At 47.3% G+C, this 20,921-nt stretch overlaps 1 protein-coding gene across 1 annotated transcript; it reads right to left on the bottom strand.

Annotated features, from left to right (window-relative positions):
* Positions 1-8,401: 8,401 nt before the first annotated feature.
* Positions 8,402-17,156, bottom strand: CLRN2 (clarin 2). Its single transcript, XM_066385975.1, has 3 exons — positions 16,827-17,156; positions 12,267-12,446; positions 8,402-8,691 (listed from the first exon to the last, which is right to left on the bottom strand). Exons 1-3 carry the CDS (start codon positions 17,077-17,079, stop codon positions 8,426-8,428), a joined length of 699 nt encoding a protein of 232 aa, XP_066242072.1. The 5' UTR covers positions 17,080-17,156; the 3' UTR covers positions 8,402-8,425.
* Between the last annotated feature and the right edge of the window lie 3,765 nt (positions 17,157-20,921).

Raw genomic sequence — 20,921 nt, 5'->3', positions numbered from 1 at the left:
AGAAAAAATAGTAGCAGCAGATCCTGTAGTAGTTAGTAAACTGGGGTCAGAGCCAGATGGCTCACCTCAGAGCCACCTCACAGTGTGACTCGGGGCACATCAGCCCATGTTTCCCTGCCTCCGTTTTCTCATTGTGACCCTTACATAAAGCTACAGCATCCACTGCATAAATGTGCAATTTACTGTTTCTACCAGTAGTATGGTTGGACAATTTGACAGAATTACTGGGGGCAATACAAAATCCCTAACATTTTAGGCTTAGCGTGTGAGTTGCTGTTCTCCACTCTGGGCAGCAGAGGCCCAAGTTCTAGGTAGCCCACCCTCCCAGGGAAGCACCGCCAGACAATTCTCTCCCAGTTCTGCCCTGTGTCAGCTGGCTGTCATTGGCCTCCCGGATGAACAGAAGCGTTTGTAAAGCCAGCACATCTCTGGGGCCTTTTGACCTCATCCCTCTTCACTCTTGAGGAGGCGGCCTGCCTACGGATAGGAAGCGACCATTCATCGCGAGGCCCACGGTTCTCAGAGCGTAGTTGTGGCCCTTGCGGGTCGGATTTACCTGGGGTGCTTGTAAAGACTCAGCGCTCTGGGTCTCAGCTCAGACCCTCTGACTCGGAGTCTCTGGGAGTAGGAGTGGAAAGTTAACGTTTTTAAAGCTTTCTGCCTGAGTCTGAAATTTGAGACCTGCAGAAACGAGTTAGAAAATAGGTGCCCAGAAATTCAAGCGGATTGTACAGTTTGTGAAAGTGAAGGCCAGTTGAATCCGTGTACGGATTAAATTCAAGGAAGAGGAGATTGGTGACGTGCGGGAAAGAGTGCCTGAAACATTGTGAGCACACGATGTGTGTAGTCCCGATTTTCCTGGAGCTAAGGGAGTATTTTGCCTTGCCTCTGAGAGGTGAAATACAGAAAAAATAGATTTATTTCATGTCACCAATTTTGCCGATGACTACAAATATAACTCTAAACTCCTATATCTTGAGCACTCTGTTTAAGATCCGAGTACTCTTCTTATCTGCGGCGAGTGTCTCGGTCAACCTATCAATTCAGTTAATTCTGCCCTTACTTAGGGACCTTCAGGCTGAAGGTCCTTCTAAGCTAATGAATGAACCAGTCTGCCGTGGTCATTCTCGGTGGCCTTCACTCGCCCCTTGCGGTTGGGTGGTTGAGAGCATCTAACCTCCAATACCTAGAACTAACTGCCCAAGGGTCTCGTAAAAGTGCAGTTTCTGATTCCAGGGGTATGGCGTGGGGCCCGAGAGTCCGCATCGCTAACGAGCTGTCTGGTGGTGCTGATGAAGTTGGCCCATGAACCACCATGAGTAGCAGTCCTGCGTAAGAAGCACCCACCACCTTACTTCTGACCTCAGGAGGGGCTTTCCTGGGAGTCTGCAGGCCCTGGGTACCTCTGAGTCAGTCTGCTGACCGAGGCAGGGGACACCCCACATGCCCTTTGCTCTCAGCAGTGCCCGCTGTGAGCGCCGTGCTGGCTGCCAGTGAATCACAACCTTCCCCTCCCTTCCACACCTGAGTTCAGGACTCAACCATGAGTCTTCCTAACCAGCTAGCTCTCTCTGGGAACGTCAGATTGGGACTTTGGTCTGTCTGGACTGTTGACGTGTCTCCTGGACTGTTGACGATGACCACGACTTGCCTTAAAACCTCCTACGCCTTCCACAGCTCAGTGGTGTCTGCATCCCACGACGGACGGCTGTTGCTCTTTAGTTTTCAGTTCCTGTCTTAGCTTTCAGGCCTGTCTGAGCTTTCCGTCCTGAGACACTCTGGTGCGAATTCCCCTTTCTGGCAGGAGTCCCTGGGGTGACCGGCCTCCCCCTCCCAGCTCCCCTGTCATCCAGCCTTAGCAGGACACCCAGTCCTGCTTACTTTTTAAAACAACATCGTGGTAAGGTCTTACTGGGTGAAGGGAAGTAATACGCCCTTGGGAATGGAGACAGCGGGCAGGGTCTCCAGGTCTTTATATTGGAACGTGTGCCCATGTGCCTTCTAAAGAATTTCCTTGAATTCTTCTGTCTCCATCAGCTAAGAGTAAAGGTGAATTCTCTTCTCTTATTCTCACTACTATCCGGTCTGGGATCTTTCTTCAGTAATCCCTGGTGCTATATCTTCTTGGAGAATAATCTTCCTTGCAATATGAATAATATGAAAAAATATGAACGACAGTTCTGAGAAATGCTGTAGGGTGCTTTCTTTCATATGTTTTTCCTCCTTTATACCATGAAGTTCTTTAGTGAGTGCTGGCTCTCACTTCTTCGTTCAGTGGTTTGTTCTCTAATAGTTCCAGAGACAAACTGCTCTTGCTCGTAGGGGTTTCAAATAAACTCCTTTCTCTAATAAAATATCACTGACTTAAAAATGGATTGTTAGATGTTACTGTGTTAAATGTATGCCTCCTACAGTTTTCCCTATTGCAAAATCATTTCTTCTTTTGAAAATTTCTTTAATTCCAGTTTGACCTCCACAGTTTGGTTTAATTAAATGTAAGTAGTTAACCCTGCAGGCACTGAATGCCTTCTGTGGCACTGCCCACAAACTCAGTAGTTACCAGACGCCAACTCTAAACTTTAAAGTAGAGAACTCAGAATACACACATACACACTTAAGGAACTACTGCCTTCTGATTTAGGTTTTTAAAGATCACTAGGTAATTTTGACCATCAGCCAGGTTTGGAAACTATTGAGATGGTTCCTGTGTATCCATCCATCCATTCATCCACCCATTCATTCATCCATCCATCCTGCTTTCCTTATTCCAGAAAAAATTTAAGGTATTGACTTAAATATAATAACTTAGGAAATCAGTCATTTAAGAAAATAAATAATCAGGCCCTGGCTCAGTAGATAGAGCATTGGCCCAGTGTATGGACTGCCCGGGTTCAATCCCCAGTCGGGGCACACAAGAGAAGTGACCACCTGCTTCTCTTCTCCTCCCTCTCCCCTTCTCTCTTTCTTCTCCTCTCCCAGCCAGTGGCTGAACTTGTTCGAGTGTGGCCCCGGGGCTAAAGATGGCTTGGTTGGTCTGAGCATGTCAGCCTCAGGCACTACAAATAGCTCAGTACTGGAGCATGAGCCCATGATGGGGTTGCCGGGTAAATCCTGATCAGGATGCATGTAGGAGTCTGCCTCACTATCTCCTCTCACCTAAGAGGGAATAAATAAATAAATAAATAAACAAACAAATAAATATTTATAGCAAGAGCCAGTTAATCTTTATTTGCTATCTCATAGTTTTCCAAAATTTCTTGACATGTATTATTATGATACTAGCTTTTAGACAGTGAAGCTTTATGAATTAAAGAAAAGAAAAAGTGATCCTGTCAGGATTGTCCTGTTTCTTTTTATATTTGGTGAGTTTCAGTTAACCAAATACTTCATTTTTATAACTCGTTTTCCCCCCAGCGAACTAAAAAGAAAAAGTTATGGCTGTGACTTTACAGATTACTGGTAAAATATAAGACCTTTAAAGTTTTAGCAGTTTCTGTCCTCGAGGGTCCTGCAATACCTCCCTGAGAAATGATGCCCATAGTACTTAGGAGGCAATGTTATATTAAATGTGGAAAGAGCTTTCATTATTTGATTAAAATTTGAAACTGGAATCTAGCATATTAGGATCCGACTGAATCTGAGTGGAAAGAACCATTCAAGGTCCCCAAAGCACAAGGCTATTATAGCCAGTGGACTGCTTCCCCCTAGTGGTGGAAAGTGGTCATACACCAGTGTTTTTAAAAAACTGGTCAACGTCAGAATCATAGTTCATAAATATCAGAAATTTATTTCTCACAGTTCTAGAGGTTGGAAGTCTGAGGTCAAGATGTCATCAAGGCCTGTTTCTTCTGAGGCCTCACTCCTTGGCTTGCATACAGCCAGGGTTTTCACAATCTCTTTCCTCTGTGTGCATCTAGGTCCTAATGTCTTCTTATGAGGGTATCAGGCATAATGGATGAGGGCCCACCCTAGTAATCTTGTTTTAATTCCATTACCTATTTAAAGACCTATCTCCACACATGGGCACATTCTGAGGTGCTGGGCGTTAGGACTTAAACATGCGAAAGTTGCCGGGGGCGGGGGGGGGGGGCGAGAGGGGGGGTTACACAGGTCAGCCCGTAACAACCCTGTTACCTTATATATACACGTCTTGCCTCACACTTGACCCCCCACGGACGCTAACAGGCTTTGTGACCAGGCCATCCTGTTTCGTGCCTTTATGCCCTTGCTTAAATTTATGCCTCCTCACCCAAAGACCTTTTTCTTCACCTGCCTACTTCTTCCTCCTTCTTCAGAACAGGGCGGCGGGAGCTTTTCCTGGTTCCTTCCGGCTGATCACAGCGCTGGCTCCCATTACGCCCCCGCGCATGAGTGCACCTCGGGACGTTCTGAGAGACCGACCACGGGAAAATCAGCGTCATTTACTGCGGGGCCGCTTTGTTTGTCCATGATTAGGAACTCTCTGCCCCGGCTAGCTGCCGTTCCCGCTCCCCAGGGCCCGATGCTGTGGGGACACCAGGGGGGGCCCTGGGACTGCTGAGGCAGGTGGGTGATTCTGCGGCCGAGCCTGGGCATGGACCAGCAGACAGGTGAGCTGGAGGAAGCGAGGACTTGGTGGTCACTCAGGGGTCTGCAGCTGGTAGGATCTAAGATGAGGGGAAGCCTTTCAGGCACCACGGGACTCTGATCTGTTGGGAGAACATTTCGTGAATTGTTTCAGCTCAGCCTCCTCAGACAGCCCCGGGGGTGGGGGTGGGGTGAGGGGGGCAAGCAGCAGCCAGGGGCACGGGGCCCAGTGAGCCCACCAGTGCACACCCAGGGCCAGCAGGAGGCCAGGGGATGTTCCTGCAATTGGGGTTATGTGTGTACGTATGTCTCCCTTTCCGTAACCTCAGAGTCACCTTCCCGAGCAAGGCAGGGACAGAGAAGGCAAGCGACAAAATAGCCGTTTTATTCCAGGGAGGCTTAACGTTACCTCGAGAGTTAGTATAAATCAGTGGTAGTCAACCTGGTCCCTACCGCCCACTAGTGGGCGTTCCAGCTTTCATGGTGGGCGGGAGCAGAGCAACAAAAGTATAGATAAAAAGATAGATTTAACTATAGTAAGTTGTTTTACAAAGATTTATTCTGCCAAACTTAGCAAAAATTCGACATAAAGTACTTGGTAAGTAATTATTATTCTATGCTTTAACTTGCTGTAACTCTGCTTTATAAATTTTATAAAGTAAAGTTACTTCCCTACTTTATAAATCACCATGACTGTGGAACCGGTGGGCGGTTAGAAAATTTTACTACTAACAGAGATACAAAAGTGAGCGGTCGGTATAAAAAGGTGGACTACCCTGGTCTAAATGATCAGGTCAAGGTTGAACTTAAATGGTCCTGAGCATTTATTATTCCCTTATGCTTATTCGTAAAGTGACCAGATTAACTATAGTCAAAATGAAGGAACTGCATTTTTTCTCCACCTTTGAGTGATCACGCCAGTGAACTGTGTTGACCTCATCACCTCCAGCAACATCGCAGCTGCATCTGATGGGTTGTGGTTTAGAACTTTCAAGTGTCACGGACACTCCTGAAACTTTTGAAAGCTGTGACTTCTGTCACCAGGGAAATGCACACACAGACAAACGCCTGCGCTTCAACTCCTCGGAACACAACCATCTGAGTCAAGGTTACCATTTCAATACGGCAAGTCTGCTATTAGGAGCAAAACCAAATTCACTCTGTTCTTGCTAGACAGTCTGCACCTGCCCGAGGGCCACGATCACGTTGAAGGTTTGACTGGGCTATGATCTCAGTGCCCCTGTCACACGCGTTCTCAGTATGTGATCCCCAACCACTAGGAGACTGAAATCTCGGGAGGGCAGGGATTCCCGTCTGTTTGCTCATTGCTCTACCCCAGCACTCAGGTCAGTTTCAATACTTGTTGGATAAATAGATTTACCAGAGCCTCAGATGTTAATCACATCAACTGTTGCCTGAGTCTTCCGTATTTATGCTATTGATGGCTCTTAACTCTCAGCAGGACTTGGTGTTAAACTCGGTAGGAATTTGACGTTTCCACTTGTTTGGAGACAGCACGGCAGTTTGTCACTATCTTTTGCAATCATCTCCTATCGAGTTAACAGTCCCTTCCAGCCATGTGCCATCTGCATATTTGATGAGTGACATCAACCACTAATTAGCACTGTGGCTGTGTCTGGGATGGGGGTAAAGGGCTGGAAGAGACAGATGGGCCCAGTGAGAGGGGTGTCATAGGAATTAGGACAGAAGAGATGAAATTTCACATTAAATGAAAATATAGTGAATCTAAACCAGCTAATTTGGGGGATTAGGTAACTTTTACTTGGCATGAAGACAGGAGACCTGGGAAAGGATTCACCCTAGCTGGCATCATGGGACAAGGAATTAATAGGGTGTATACCTGTATGAGTGAGGGTATGTATGTGTGTATGTGTGTATATATATGTGTAGGTACGTAATATATATAAATATATTGACATACATGCATATATATATATATATATATATATATATATATATAGTATGGGGGTGGGGAGAGAGAGAGATTTATTTTAAGGAATTGGCTGACATGATTGTAGAGACCAGCAAGTCCAAAGTCTGCAGGGTATGCTAGTGGTCAGAAGACCCAGGAAAGATATGTATTTTAAGTCCAATGGCAATTGTTGGCAGAATTGCCCCTCTCCTCTCTCTCTCTCTCTCTCTCTCTCTCGCTCGGGACTGGAATGTCTTTTTCTTAAAGCCGTCAGTTGATTGGATGAGGCTCCGCAACACATGGAGAGCAATCTGCTGTATTTAAAGTCTACTCATTTAAACATAAATCTGGCCCTGGCTTGTTGGCTCAGTGGTAGAGCCTCGGCCCAGCATGTGGATGTCCTGGGTTTGATTCCTGGTCAGGGCACACAGGAGAAGTGAGCATCTGCTTCCACATTCTTCCTCCTTCCTCTCGCTCTCTCTTTGCCTCCCACAGCCATGGCTTGATTGGTTTGAGTGCATCAGCCCCTGGTGCTGAGGATGGCTCCATGGAGCCTCTTTCTCAGGAGCTAAAAATAGCTTGGTTGTAAGCATGGACCCAGATGGGCAGAGCATCGGCCCCAGATGGGTTGCTGGGTGGATCCCAGTTGGGGTGCATGTGGAAGTCCTTTTATCTTCCCTCCTCTCACTAGGAAGAGAAATAAAAATAAATAAACATAAATCCCATCCAAAAAAGTACCTTCACAAAAACATCTAGAATAGCGTTTGACCAAATATCTGGCTACTGTGGTAGAGCCAAGTCGTCACATAAAACTGACCATCACAATCCCACTTGGGAAACCCAAACCCCACACAGAAGAGCGGGGTTTATCCAGCGGGAGAATTAGTCCTAATCCCATTGGTGTTCACAGGCTTCCAAGCCCTGCTTGTCACCCACACTGGCCCTCATGACCGCCACATCCTAGAATGCCCCTCTCCAAGCCTGCCGCCTCCACCACTGGAAAAAACCTACTCATCTTTCAAAGTTCAGATCAAATGTCACCTCGGTGACACTTTCTCCAGTTCCACATGCCATCCTGAGGAACTAATTCCTTGCCCGGCCCCTTAAGCCTGTACTGTTACAGCACCGGTCACCCCGCACTGCAACTATTTGTCCATCAAACACCAGACTGGCAAAGCGTCACAAATGTAAACTCCAGCTCCAGCTTCCTCCATTCAGTTCCTGAGCCCAGCAAGTTAGCCAGCCTCTCTGTGCCCCGGTTTCTCATCTACAAGATGGAAATAAAGTCGTACTGACAATCTATGGTTGTAGGGAGGCCCTCAGAGATGCGAAACTCTCAGGACAGTTTTCAGCACGTAGCAACCACTAAAAATAAGGTTGCTATTTTCATTCTCAGTATCATTGTTGCTGATTGCTGTGTCACGTGGAAAGAGTCAGTGTTTCTGGAGGGCAGGGGCATCAACATGTGCCCCCCAATAATGTGCAGACTGGATCAGGGGTCTATAGGCATTTATTGGGGTGCTCAGTATCTTATATTTGTGGAGTGCATTATGATACCCAAAGGTGGGCGACCTGAGAGCCCATTAAAACCTCATTACACTCTTATGAGGTCATTCTTATCCCCATTTTACAGAGGAGGGAACTGAGAAGTAGACATTAAGTGCAACTGTCCAATGTCACAACACAGCTGGCAAATGCAAAGTCTCCAGCTCCAACTCTAAGTGCAAAGTCAGTGAGACAGAAAGACAGAACGCCAGGAATTCGGGAAGGTTTTTCTTTTCGGGCCCAGGTACCACCCTTCCTCCTTCCGTCTTCTTCTTTCTGCCAAAATCACGGACCCGCTGGGCCTGGGAAGCGTGCAGAAGAGAGGTCTGCGCTCCCACCACAGAACTGATTTAGGAGAGGGTGCGACCAGCGAGAAGGCCATCAATACAAGATATCCTCGGCCGTGACCGTGGCCTCTTCTACTTTGGTCTTCATCTCTGGGAGGGGAATCTGGCTGATGGCCACCACGACCAAGTTGGCAGCGTGGGCGGAGGCGCTGGCCACGCAGATCCAGAACGACTCCTCGTAGCGCTCTTCCACCACGACGAAGCGGAACAGCCTCTCCTGGAAGTTGGCGATCCGTTCCGTCAGGTCGTGAGACCTCACCGCGGCCATGAAGCTGGCAATGGCCAGTGCCACCACGCCACCTGAAACCCGAAAAGGTGACCCTTATTCACAGAGCCTTTCGGCGGTTGTAATGACTTTACGGGAGGTGGTGTTTCTGCGGCACCAGCAACAAACTCCCTTTGGGGTAAAAAAAATTTTTAGGCCCTGGCCGGTTGGCTCAGCGGTAGAGCGTCGGCCTGGCGTGCAGGAGTCCCAGGTTCGATTCCCGGCCAGAGCACACAGGAGAAGCGCCCATCTGCTTCTCCACCCCTCCTCCTCTCCTTCCTCTCTGTCCCTCTCTTCCCCTCCCGCAGCCAAGGCTCCATTGGAGCAAAGATGGCCTGGGCGCTGGGGATGGCTCTGTGGCCTCTGCCTCAGGTGCTAGAATGGCTCTGGATGCAACAGAGCGATGCCCCAGAGGGGCAAAGCATCGCCCCCTGGTGGGCATGCCGGGTGGATCCCGGTCGTGCGCATGCGGGAGTCTGTCTGACTGTCTCCCCGTTTCCAGCTTCGGAAAAATGAAAAAAAAAAATGAAAAAAAAAATTTTTAATTGCTCTTTAAAGCTGCAGATAACCAGACAGTGTGAGAGGTGGGAGGTGTTGGAGAAAGAGAATGAGCTTCACATCAGATGGACTTTCACCCTCGACCCCTCTACCCACCCCCACCCCCCGGCCTCAGCCCTCCACCCATTGGGATGAATTTAATCTCTAAATATTTCGGGATTTGGATGTAGACCCCATGGGCGAAGTGGGAAGACATACGAACATCTTACTGTGCAGATCTGGTGTCCACAGAGCGTAGACGTTCTCTCCTTGTTAATGACCCTCTGCACGCGCTTCAGATCGAGAAGAGGTGAGAGGAGGAGGAAAGGGGAGGATTCCCAAGTTCACACTGTGACTTCTGGGTCTCCCTGTTGCTCTCCTTTTCAACTGCTTTAGTTTTCATTAATATTTTAAAAACCACAGTTCCTACGCTTTTTGTTTAGATTATTACCTCTTCATTGAAGGAAATTTGGACGCCAGAGAAAAGTCATAAAGATGAAAATACACACTTACCTGTATCCTAAAAGGTGGATATAAACACTTCAAACACTTCAGTGTATTTCCTTACATTTCCTTGTCTTGAACAAAGTTGGTATCATAGTGCCCTGGCTGTTTTACCCTTGATTTTCCTCCGACTTGAACATGTTTCCAAGTTGTCAAGTATCCTGTTACAGCACCACTTTAAACTGGTACATAGTATGTTATTCTGGCAATGCAGCTAATTAGTCAAGTTTTATTAGGTGTGATCTGATTTCTGGATATCTAGGTTGCTTCTAGTTTTTGGTATTAGAAAGCGCTGCAGTGAACTCCGTTTTATGTATATCTTTGTGTTCTTTTTCAGTGACTTTCTTAGCAAAATCCCAACTGGCGTCGTTTAATGAAAAGATTTTCATATTATTTATGCCTTTTGATGCTAAAATTTTGTCAAAATGCCATTTTTTAAATTTAGAAAACTAAATTTAACAGGGGGACATTGATCAACAAGAGTATATAGGTTTCAGGCAAACATTTGTATAGTGTTTAAAAAGTTGATTATATTGTATACCCATCACCCAAAGTCAAGTCATTTTCCATCACCTTATATTTGTCTCTCACAAAATGTTTTTTTTTTTGTTTTTTTTTTGTATTTTTCTGAAGTGAGAAGCAGGAAGGCAGAGAGACAGGCCCCCGCATGTGCCCAACTGGGATCCACCCGGCATGCCCACCAGGGGGCGATGCTCTGCCCATCTGGGGTGTTGTTCCATTGCAACTGGAGCCATTCTAGCGCCTGAGGCAGAGGCCATGGAGCCATCCTCAGTGCCCAGGCCAACTTTGCTCCAATGGAGCCTTGGCTGTGGGAGGGGAAGAGAGAGATAAAGGAGAGGAGAAAGGGTGGAGAAGCAGATGGGCGCTCCTCCTGTGTGCGCTGGCTGAGAATTGAACCGGGGACTTCCACATGCTGGGCCAACGCTTTACCACTGAGCTGACCAGCCAGGGCCACAAAATTTTTTTTTAATACTCTGGTCAATGGAGCTTGAGAGTATTGTCTCTCTGAGGAAGGAAACTGACAGCGATAAGAATTTGTTTAAGGAGCAGGATTGAGCACTGTCTCCATGCCCGCACTGCGAGGGTGCGGGTGGAGATGAGTGCTCAGGTGTGGGCGAGCGTGTATAGAAGTATTCTGTAGGATGGCCACCATCTGCAAGCACAGGCAGGTACGTAACAACTGACTTGCTGGCACGCTCTGCTAATATATGATCACACAGCGGTCCCTGAGTTTATACCTCCTGGCCAGCCTGTGTGAGGTAAAGGTGGTGGTGGTCCCTGAGTTTATACCTCCTGGCCAGCCTGTGTGAGGTAAAGGTGGTGGTGGTCCCTGAGTTTATACGTCATGGTCAGCCTGTGTGAGGTAAAGGTGGTGGCGGTCCCTGAGTTTATACGTCATGGTCAGCCTGTGTGAGGTAAAGGTGGTGGTGGTCCCTGAGTTTATACGTCATAGTCAGCCCGTGTGAGGTAAAGGTGGTGGTGGTCCCTGAGTTTATACTTCCTGGTCAGCCTGTGTGAGGTAAAGGTGGTGGTGGTCCCTGAGTTTATACGTCATGGTCAGCCTGTGTGAGGTAAAGGTGGTGGTGGTCCCTGAGTTTATACGTCATGGTCAGCCTGTGTGAGGTAAAGGTGGTGGTGGTCCCTGAGTTTATACCTCCTGGCCAGCCTGTGTGAGGTAAAGGTGGTGGTGGTCCCTGAGTTTATACGTCATGGTCACCCTGTGTGAGGTAAAGGTGGTGGAAGGCTGTGGCCATGCCACCTTGCCCACTGGACCTAGGTTTTCTGAAATGTCCCTCATTCCTTAGGATTTTGTTATTTTCATTACAAATGCTTTTTATTTTTATTTATTTTTTTCCAAGGTGACTGACTCACCTCCTAGCTTTAGCTCTCTTACAGATGATCTTTTAAAGTTTATCATTAAGTATGAATTAATTCCTATGTACCAATATACTCCCAAATCAACACACACACACACACACACACACACACACACACACACACACACACACATACACACCTTCTGTTCTGGTGTTTGCCTGGAAACATAAGTCATCATGGTCATAAATGAGACCATGGATTCATGAGAAAGCAAAGGGCTGGCTTAGACTCAGTTTACCTGGGTTGAAATCCCATCTCTGCTCCTCGCTGCTGTGTGGCCTCAGGTGCGCCTCTTGACCTCCCTGAGCCTCAGGCTCCTCACTCTGTAACTACGGGTCTAACAACACTCACTACCGCCTTCTATGGAGGTTGTGAGCTATAAACAGAACAGGCAGGGAACGCCCAGGTCTGTCCTCGCCTGTCACGTGTGAGGGTTCTTTCCAGCCTCACAGTGGTGGCTGTCACCCATGCACACTAACAGCATGGTTCTGCACTGAGACAGGGCTCCGCAGCGTCCAGTAAAGAGGACGTCGTGGCCATCAGGACGGTTGTAGACCCAGGGAAGGGAAGGCGAGGCGAGCACGTTAATCCCTCAGACCTTCCCCCAGTTCCCCGGAACTCAGCCTGGTGTGGTGGTGCGGACAGTTCCCCCACTACGGGCCTCCCTTACCTGCCAGGACGTTCCAGAGGCAGATGCCCCCGGGGCCATTGACCGCCTTGTAGGGCACCTGGATCATGTTGAGAACGGCGAAGCCCATGCTGACTAGCGCCAGGGCCAAGGCCAGGAAGAGGAGCAGCAGAATGGTCACGTGGAGTCCGGCGTTGATCTCCTTCAGCAGCTGCGGGAAGACTGGGGAGAGAAGCATGGCCCTGATTTCCATGTCAGAGGTTGGCCCAGGTTCATAAAGCCCTCACTCGGGGACCACGGGGGCTTTCCTGGAGGGGCGAGAGGGTCAGGCAGCAGGTGCTGGGTTTTCAAAGGGCTGCAGCCTTCCCCGGATGAAGCCATGGCCCCCAGATTTGCCACTTGTCAGCTGACCCATGATCTGCTTTTCCTTGGGGACAATGCAAAGTCAGAATGTGTCCTGGTTGGCAGTTTCAGTTGTGCTGACCTGGCTGCCCCAGGATCCGGTGTGAGCTGGTGCCCACAGCCCAGATCCTGTCTCTTTAGTAAAGGAGGCTGGCAAGAGAGTCAGAGAAAGAGGGCCAATCGCAAAGCTTGACTCTGGGTTAGAGAGTTGCCTTCATTAAACCAGAATTGGTCTCAGGCATATCTGTGAGTAGGGTAGCAGGGTATAGCCGAGGGAAGCCTAGCTCTGGCATCCAAAGATCTGCGTTCAAATCCCAGCTTTGTTAATTTGCCACAAGTATAAACGGTGCCCTCCGTACTCATTTTACAGGATTGTTGAGTAGATCAAGTGACATGCATAGGGAGGATAACAGCGCCCCCTATTGGTCACTATGGGAAACAAGGAGCATCAGCTTGGGTCTCATAATGACTCAGCAAGATAGACGCAATCCTTATGTTGCAGAATGCTCTCTGAAAATGTCCATATGCACCTGGAAGAAAAATTTGGTGAAATATTTATTTTTGTTTTCTCTCTATTTGCCTCCAGGTCCTACTTGTCGAGATTAAATGATATATCATAAGAGAGTATTTTAAATATTGCCTGGGAAAGAGTCAGTTCTCCAAAAGGTGACTGTGGTTGTTGCTGTTATTATTTTTGTCTCTGCCTTGGGGAAAATCATGTGACTTCTCAGACTCTCGGTTTCCTCATCAGTGCAATGAGGGTAGTAATGCTGCGCAGTGTATGAATTGAGGATATCAGCACTTACTAAGCAGAGTCATGGGCTGAGCATTTTACGTTTGTAGTCTTTTTCAATCCCTGTGACAAGGATATGAGGTTGCTTTTATTAACCCCCTTTCCCCACAAGCCTGGAGACATTAAGTCCCTTATCTTTGGGTGAGCTGACCCTGAACTCTACATGCAGGATGATGGCCTTGTATAGCGTATGGTATACAGAGTTTAGATCACTGTTTCCAGCAGCTATAAACGAACACTTTAAAATGATGGAAACTGAAGAACTGGGCATACCCATTCCTCTGCAACAATTCCAAGGTTTCTACGCATACCTCCTGGTCAAGTTGGGGTCCGGCTTGTGAGCTCCAAAGTCCCTGCTCCTTCATTTGATATCACTGACCAGCAACCTGTTGCCCCCCCCCCCCCCCCCCCCTTAGGAACCAGGACTCAAAGTTTTCCAGGTTCCAGGCTCCGCCCCTGCTCCGGCACTTTTGCTGACTCTCTGCCTCCTTTTCTTGATTCCCCAAAGGCCGGTGTCTGCCAAGCCTGAGAACTAGCATTTTTTGCTCCTTCTCCCTCTCAAGGGTCCTTTCCACTCAAGAGTTTCCAGACACCCCACGTTTCTGTCCTTAGTTTTGATCTAACTTTCTTTCCAGTTCTGAGTTTCCATTTATAGTTATCTCCACTGGGTCATCGCATCAGCATTGGAAACTTTACCCTGGAAAAGAAACTTCTTCCCACGGGATTTTCCTGCATCAGGGCGTCTCTCTCCCTTCCCTTCCCTTCCCTCTCGGCGCCCCTTAGATTGTATTTTTCCTTCCACACTCTCAGCCCCTTTTTACTCCAAACATGGTAGCTTATGCCTGGTTACTTAATTGTTTCATGATCCTCTTTCTTGAAATGCAATCCTGAGAACACTTGGCTAGTATAGTAATCCTCACCAAAGGCTTAAAACAGGAAATAATCACCTATGTGATTGGCAGAGATCAATAAGTTTGCTAATACACTGTGTTGATAAAGCGTAAGGAAGAGCTTTGTAGGACTGTTAATTCATACACCCTCGTTAGAGGGCAATTTGCTAACGCTCATCAAAACAATTGCACAAAAGCACACCCCCATGTGCTCAAAGCTGTATATATATCAGATATTCATTCATATAGTCACAAAAGATTGCGGAAAAAACACAGTATGAAATTGCTGGTCATGTGTTCTCAGGTATAAAAGCTGTACATCACTGGCTGTGATGTACAGTTGACTCTTGAACTACATAGGTTTGAACTTCGTGAGTCCACTTACATGCTCATTTTTCCCAACTTTGTAAGCAGATGATATAAGCTTACGGTATTGATCAAATGCAGTACAGTACTGTAAATGAATTTTCTCTTCCTTATTATAACTTCCTTAATATTTTCTTTAGCAAAAAATTATTTTCTTTAGCTTACTTTAAGAATATAATATATAATACATATAACATACAAAATATGTGTTAATCGACTGTTTATGTTATCAGTAAAGCTTCTGGTCACAGCAGGCTATAGTCGTTACGTTTTTGGAAAGTCAAAAGTTATACACAGAATTTCGACTTTGAGGGGCATTGGTGCCTCTAATCTCCATGCCATTCAAGGGTCAACTGTATAGTTCTTTAGTTTTCTCTAGGATTGGTTTGGAAATTGATTCTCTGGGGTGAGTTTCCTTTTAGTATGTTCTTTATTTTAATTTCTTTGTGTGTGTGTGTTTTCAGACTTTTATATAATGCTTTTATTTTGATTTTTTTCTTTATTTTTTTGTTTTAAGGCTTTATTTATTCAGTTTAGAGAGGAGAGGAGAAAAGAGAGAGAAGGGGGGAGGAGCAGGAAGCATCAACTTCCATATGTGCCTTGACCGGGCAAGCCCAGGGTTTCAAACAGGTGACCTCAGCATTCCAGGTCAATGCTTTATCCACTGCGCCACCACAGGTCAGGCTATTTTTATGATATAAAGATTAAAAAATTTTCAATTTAATTTTACAGAGAGAGGAAGGGGGAGAGGGGAAGAGGAGAAAGAAAGAGCGAGAGAGGGAGGGAGAGAGAGAGAGAGAGAGACATTGACCTATTGTTCTGCCTATCCTTGGATCCATCGGTTGACCCTTGTATGTGCCCGGACCAGGGATTGCACCCACGACTATGGCATATCTGGATGATGCTCTCACCAAGTGAACTGCCCAGCCAGGGTGTTATGTTTTTAATAGAGTTTTTTTTTTCTTCTAATAGCCTCAATACCCCCATTCCATGTTAATTGCTGAGTAAATGCATCTATTCCTAGAGGCTTTTCTCTTGAACAGACATAACAAATATGTATTTCCTTCATGTATATAAAATGATATCAATTTGTATTAGTGTAATTGTCAATGCCCCAGCTTCTGTCTTAATAAATTTAATAAGATGCTAAACCTGGCCAGGTTCCTAAGAACTATAATTCTGAAATACAGAAATCAAATAATGAATACAATTTCTTACCCTCTTGCATCAGCACTATATTGATTATGATTTTGTAGGACATGGTTGTCACTACTAATCTGTTTTATTCTAACGGCTTGCTGAATATTACCTTTTTTTTCTTCCCAGAAGACCCTGCATAAGCCGATCATGGAGTCCTGCTCTGTTTACATCCAGAGCAGCTCTGACGTGACACTGGGTGCCAGCCAACATTGGCGCCTGTCATCTGATGTCCGTGCCTGCCCACGTCAGGGCCAGCAGCCCGGGGCCCTGCCCAAGATCTCCCCGCCAGCAAACGTCCAAGCGGGGCTTTGAACTGCGGCAGTCTGGTTCCAGAGCCCAGGCACTGAGCCCCTTTTGCATTTTCTCAGACGACAGAACTTTTATGTAAACAGAAGTGGAAGCAGTTGCCACGCTCCTTGGAGGCTCACTGCTCCAGGGAGTCGGCTACACCTGCGGGCTGGGCTGGCTGCGTGTGCCCGAGTCACGTGGCCTGGCTCTGAAGTCTGGCTCTGCCGTTTCCTTGGCTGGGTGACCTCAGTCAAGTTATGCAACCCCTCCACGCCTCAGTGTAGCCCTCTGCAAAATGGGATGGTGAGTGACCCCTTCTTGACAAATGTGTTGTAAGTCTTAAGAGACAAGCGGTGTTAAAGCACAAGTAGAATGTCTGATGCACGTGGGCACTCAATATTTCAGTAGTTATTATTAAACATGGTAAGCTCAGAGGAATACAGATCCCTATGTCTAATGTTTCTATGAGCCTCTACAAGGCGAAAAATAAAAGGTCTCTTCTTAGTGCTGAACAAGAACTGCTGGGTTAGTGCAGACTTAGAATGAAGCAGAAGTCGAATTCCACAGTTAGATATAAGCACCTTGCCAAATTTGAAACAAACAAACAAACAAACAAACAAACAAAGTGTTCTAAAGCATTTTCCGTGCCCCGAGTATACTCACTCGTGAACTGGGACTGCCGGCCGCCCAGCCCGCACTGCCGCACCTTACACCCTCGGAAGAGCCCGTAGTAAATGTCCCCGATGAACATGACCAGCTCCGGGTCGGTGGCGTTGACCAGGTCCACGCCAGTCTGACACAGGATTTTCCCACTCAGCCAGTGGGGCACTGCCAGGGCGACGATGATCAGGATGAAGGAGGAGAAGCTGAGTAAGGATGCCAGCCCGTACCACACCTTTTTGAACCATCCAGGCATCCTAGTGGGCGCAGGTCATCTCCCTGGCGTCCGAGCTGCGGAGGGAGACGTTGACATCTTCCGGATACTCGGCGATCCTCTGGTCCAAGGTCGGCTCTTGGAGACACACCATTTCAAGACCCCAAGGCCGGCCCCGGTCCTCCTCAGTGCCCGCGTCCACAGCCCGTGTTTACTACGACCACATCCGGAAGTCTCTGCAGAGACAGCCTTCCCCTGACAGCGCAGAGGCGTGCGCTACTGAAGGGAGTAACCCTATACCTCCCACTGGCCTACTGTTTCAGCCCCGGGTTTAATTGTTCCTCGTCTCAAGTATTTGCATAACCATGGTGTGGACCTCTTCACACGAGGACGTCATTAGCAGGCAGAACCTGGGAGAGGACTACAAAGAGGCAGAGACAATTCTCAGAAATGCATACAGTGGACGGGGGAAAAAGAAATGGAATAATTAGTATTTGAATATGGCCTGGTGTCAAATGTCGATCACGCTGATGCGTGCCCGGGCATTTCCTTCTGTAAAATGTCACTGCTGTCAGAATCCCCAGGACCATTTTTAATACTGTGAGGTGCTCAAGGCTTTTAATTGAAATGTATAAACAAAGCTTTATGATTCCTGGATATGTCACTGGGTGAGTCTGCGCGGATAGCACTGCAGCATGGGTCCATTGGTGACTGCTGGGGCGACCTGGACCCCAACACTCACATTCCTCTCTTCTGCCCTCTACCTGTCGTGTCATGGAAATGGGAAAGGAAAGTGATTTTTCCATGTGTTAGTAAATAATGACCACTTTGCCTGACCAGGCGGTGGCACAGTGGTGGTGCAGTGGATAGAGCATCGGACTGGGATGCGGAAGGACCCAGGTTCGAGACCCTGAGCTCGCCAGGTTGATTGCGGGCTCATCTGGCCTGAGCAAAAAAAAAAAAAAAAAAAAAAAAAGAAAGAAAGAAAGCTCATCAGCTTCGATGCAAGGTCCCTGGCTTGAGCAAGAGGTTACTCGGTCTGCTGAAGAAGGCACATATGAGAAAGCAATCAATGAACAACTAAGGAGTCCCAACAAAAAACTGATGATTGATGCTTCTCATCTCTCTCTGTTCCTGTCTGTCTGTCCCTGTCTATCCCTCTCTCTGACTCTCTCTCTGTCCCTGTAAGTAAGTAAGTAAATAAATAAATAAATAAAAATAATGAACATTTTGCTAGGACCTTTCTCTCTTCTCATAACTGAAGAGGTCTCTTTTTCTTTTAATCTGTAGGCACGAGGAATGAAATAGTCCCTAATTTCTATCTTACACTGTGGCGTTCAATTTTTGACTTTCAGTCTATTGTTTAAATGTCAACTTAATATCTTGTGAGACAGGCAATAGCCACTGTCAATAGCTTTGGGGAGCAAAATGGGGCAAAAGGGTCACAGTAAAATTCCTTTTTCTTGGTCACAGAAGTCCAGAGGGCATTTCAGGAGGTTTCCTTGCTAATCAATAGAAATTTCAGGAACATCCATCACCTGGAGAGCGCTGAGGGGTAAGCGAGATGTGGGAATGGAAATGCCAGATTCCTTCCCTATAACTGGGGTTCCCTCTGTGTTCTCTCCACAATGAACTCCCCCAAAGTGCCTCTGAAGCTTCCGCAGAGCCCTCCCACCTACAAAGGGCTTTTGCATATGCTTGCTCATCTGACGCTCTGAAACCCTTTGTGGAAGGCACAAGGGCGCCTTCCCTCTCTCCTCCCGGGAGAAGGATGGCAGAAAAACGCCAGGTCAGGGCTGCGGCTGGGATTCAGCTCTCTGATTGCAATAGCTCATCTTCACCACAGTGACTTTCAAAGAGCAAATGTTTTTCTGGTAACAAATAACAAAATACACATTTTAAAGGAGTGCTCAGCACATTCACACTTGACCCGTCATGCTATTCTCATTGTAACGATCAGCGGGTTCTGAGGGGCGGGGCATGTACAATGCCTTCGCATCACATTTCGGCCCCACAAGATGGATCTATGTCAACTTGTGGCATTTTCGAGATCAAGCAATTACTTTTAGAAAGATTCTCTAGGAAGCAACTGATTCTCAACAAGCCCTTGCTGTGATAAGTGCACGCGTGGTTAAGCAGAACTATTGAAGACCTGGGTTCAAATTCCTACTCTTCTGGGCGAGTGTATGGGACTCTCATGACTCAGGTTCCTAACCTGTCAGCGTTGTTGTGCGAGGTAAAACAGAATAGCACACGCAGATAACTTAGCCCAGCGCCCAGCACACAGAGGGTCCTAAATAAACAGTGTTCTCCCCATCCAGTCTTCTAGCAAGTCAATGTGCTGGTAATGAAGCTTCTGATCAGAAAATGAGCTGCACAAGGCACCTGTCCTCTAAGGACGTATTTCTGCACGCCTCGTCCGGCACAAGTTTACTGAGCAAGCATCTGTGTGTCTGCTGGGTGCCAGGCCTGTGTTTGGGTGGAGGGTGACACAGAGATGTGTATATATAATATGGGTTCCTGCTGTAGAGGTTACAGCAGTGCGAGGGCAGTGGTTCCTAACCAGGAGTCACTTTGCCTTTCCTCCCCCTCAAGGACATTTGGAAATATCTGGTGATATTTTCTTTGTTTTATTTAAAAAAACACTTTATTCATTTTAGAGTGGAGAGAGAGAGAGAGAGAGAGAGAGAGAGAGAGAGAAGGGGGGAGGAGCAGGAAGCATCAACTCTCATATGTGCCTTGACCAGGCAAGCCCAGGGTTTTGAACCGGCGACCTCAGCATTCCAAGTCGAGGCGTTATCCGCTGCACCACCACAGGTCAGGCCTCAAGTGATATTTTTGATTGTGATGACTGGAGGGGTGGGATGATGCTACTGGCATCTAGGAGGTAGAGACCAGAGGTGCTGTAAACATCCTAAAATGCACAGGACAGCTTCTTCCCCTACCTCCTGTCTCTAGAAGTTAACTAATTTGTCACAGAGAAAATGCCAGACCCTGTTGGTGGGGCAGGTGGTGCTGTTTGGGGGGGCTCCAGCGTGTTCCTGTGGACCTTTTATGTCCTTGTCAAATGGGGGCTTACAGACAGTCACAGGAGTCCGAGGACAGTGTTACAGGACTTGTCATCATTAAACTTGTGTTCCTACCGGACCTAGGGCCTGTTATGTCCTCACAGCTTTAAGCAAGCTTGTAATAATTTTCCGCGATTTTTTTCACCTCTTTTTTTTGTATTAAAATCATTGACTTGTAAAGTATAAACACTTAAAATATAGTATTGTAGAATTTTTGTATCACTCCTTTGGCCATTTTTAACGCTTAAATATGCCCCCAAAATAGACATATAAACACCCCCCCCCCAAAAAAAAACACAATACACCTGGATCTCACAATGCCTGAGGCCCAGGTTATTGTAACAGCAGTACTGGAGAAAATATCAATAACTGCATTAATAATGCTCGACCAGCATTTACTGAGCTCCTACTAACTGGCTACACAAGCGCTAAGTACTCTAGCATTAGCTTTTTAAATCCTTTCCGAAACGTTAGGAAGGTAGGCCATCAGTATTCCCATTTTATTGGCGAGGAGACCAAGGCACAGAGCAGTTAAGTTGCTTAGGGCCACAAGGCTATTAAACAGGGTGGTCAGGCAGCAGGCTTATTCTTATGAAGAGAAACATGCTGAGATGACCCTGGGGCCATCCCCCCTCTCGCACCCCCTGCTCTCCACCTTAGCTCCTCGCCCTGCACGCCCAGGGTAGCCCGAACCTAACGGCAGGGGGCGGGGCCCGGCCGATGCACCGCCCCCGGGGCGGGCCAGCCGGGTGGGGGCGCGGCCGAGCGCGCGGGTCCCGCAGGGTGGCTTTCCTCGCCGAGCGTGGCGGCGCGCTA

Source organism: Saccopteryx leptura, chromosome 5 (assembly GCF_036850995.1).
Source record: "Saccopteryx leptura isolate mSacLep1 chromosome 5, mSacLep1_pri_phased_curated, whole genome shotgun sequence".
NCBI classification, from domain to species: Eukaryota; Metazoa; Chordata; class Mammalia; order Chiroptera; family Emballonuridae; genus Saccopteryx; species Saccopteryx leptura.
The sequence above is the reverse complement of the archived record's forward strand: the minus strand, read 5'-3'. Positions and strand labels throughout refer to the sequence as shown.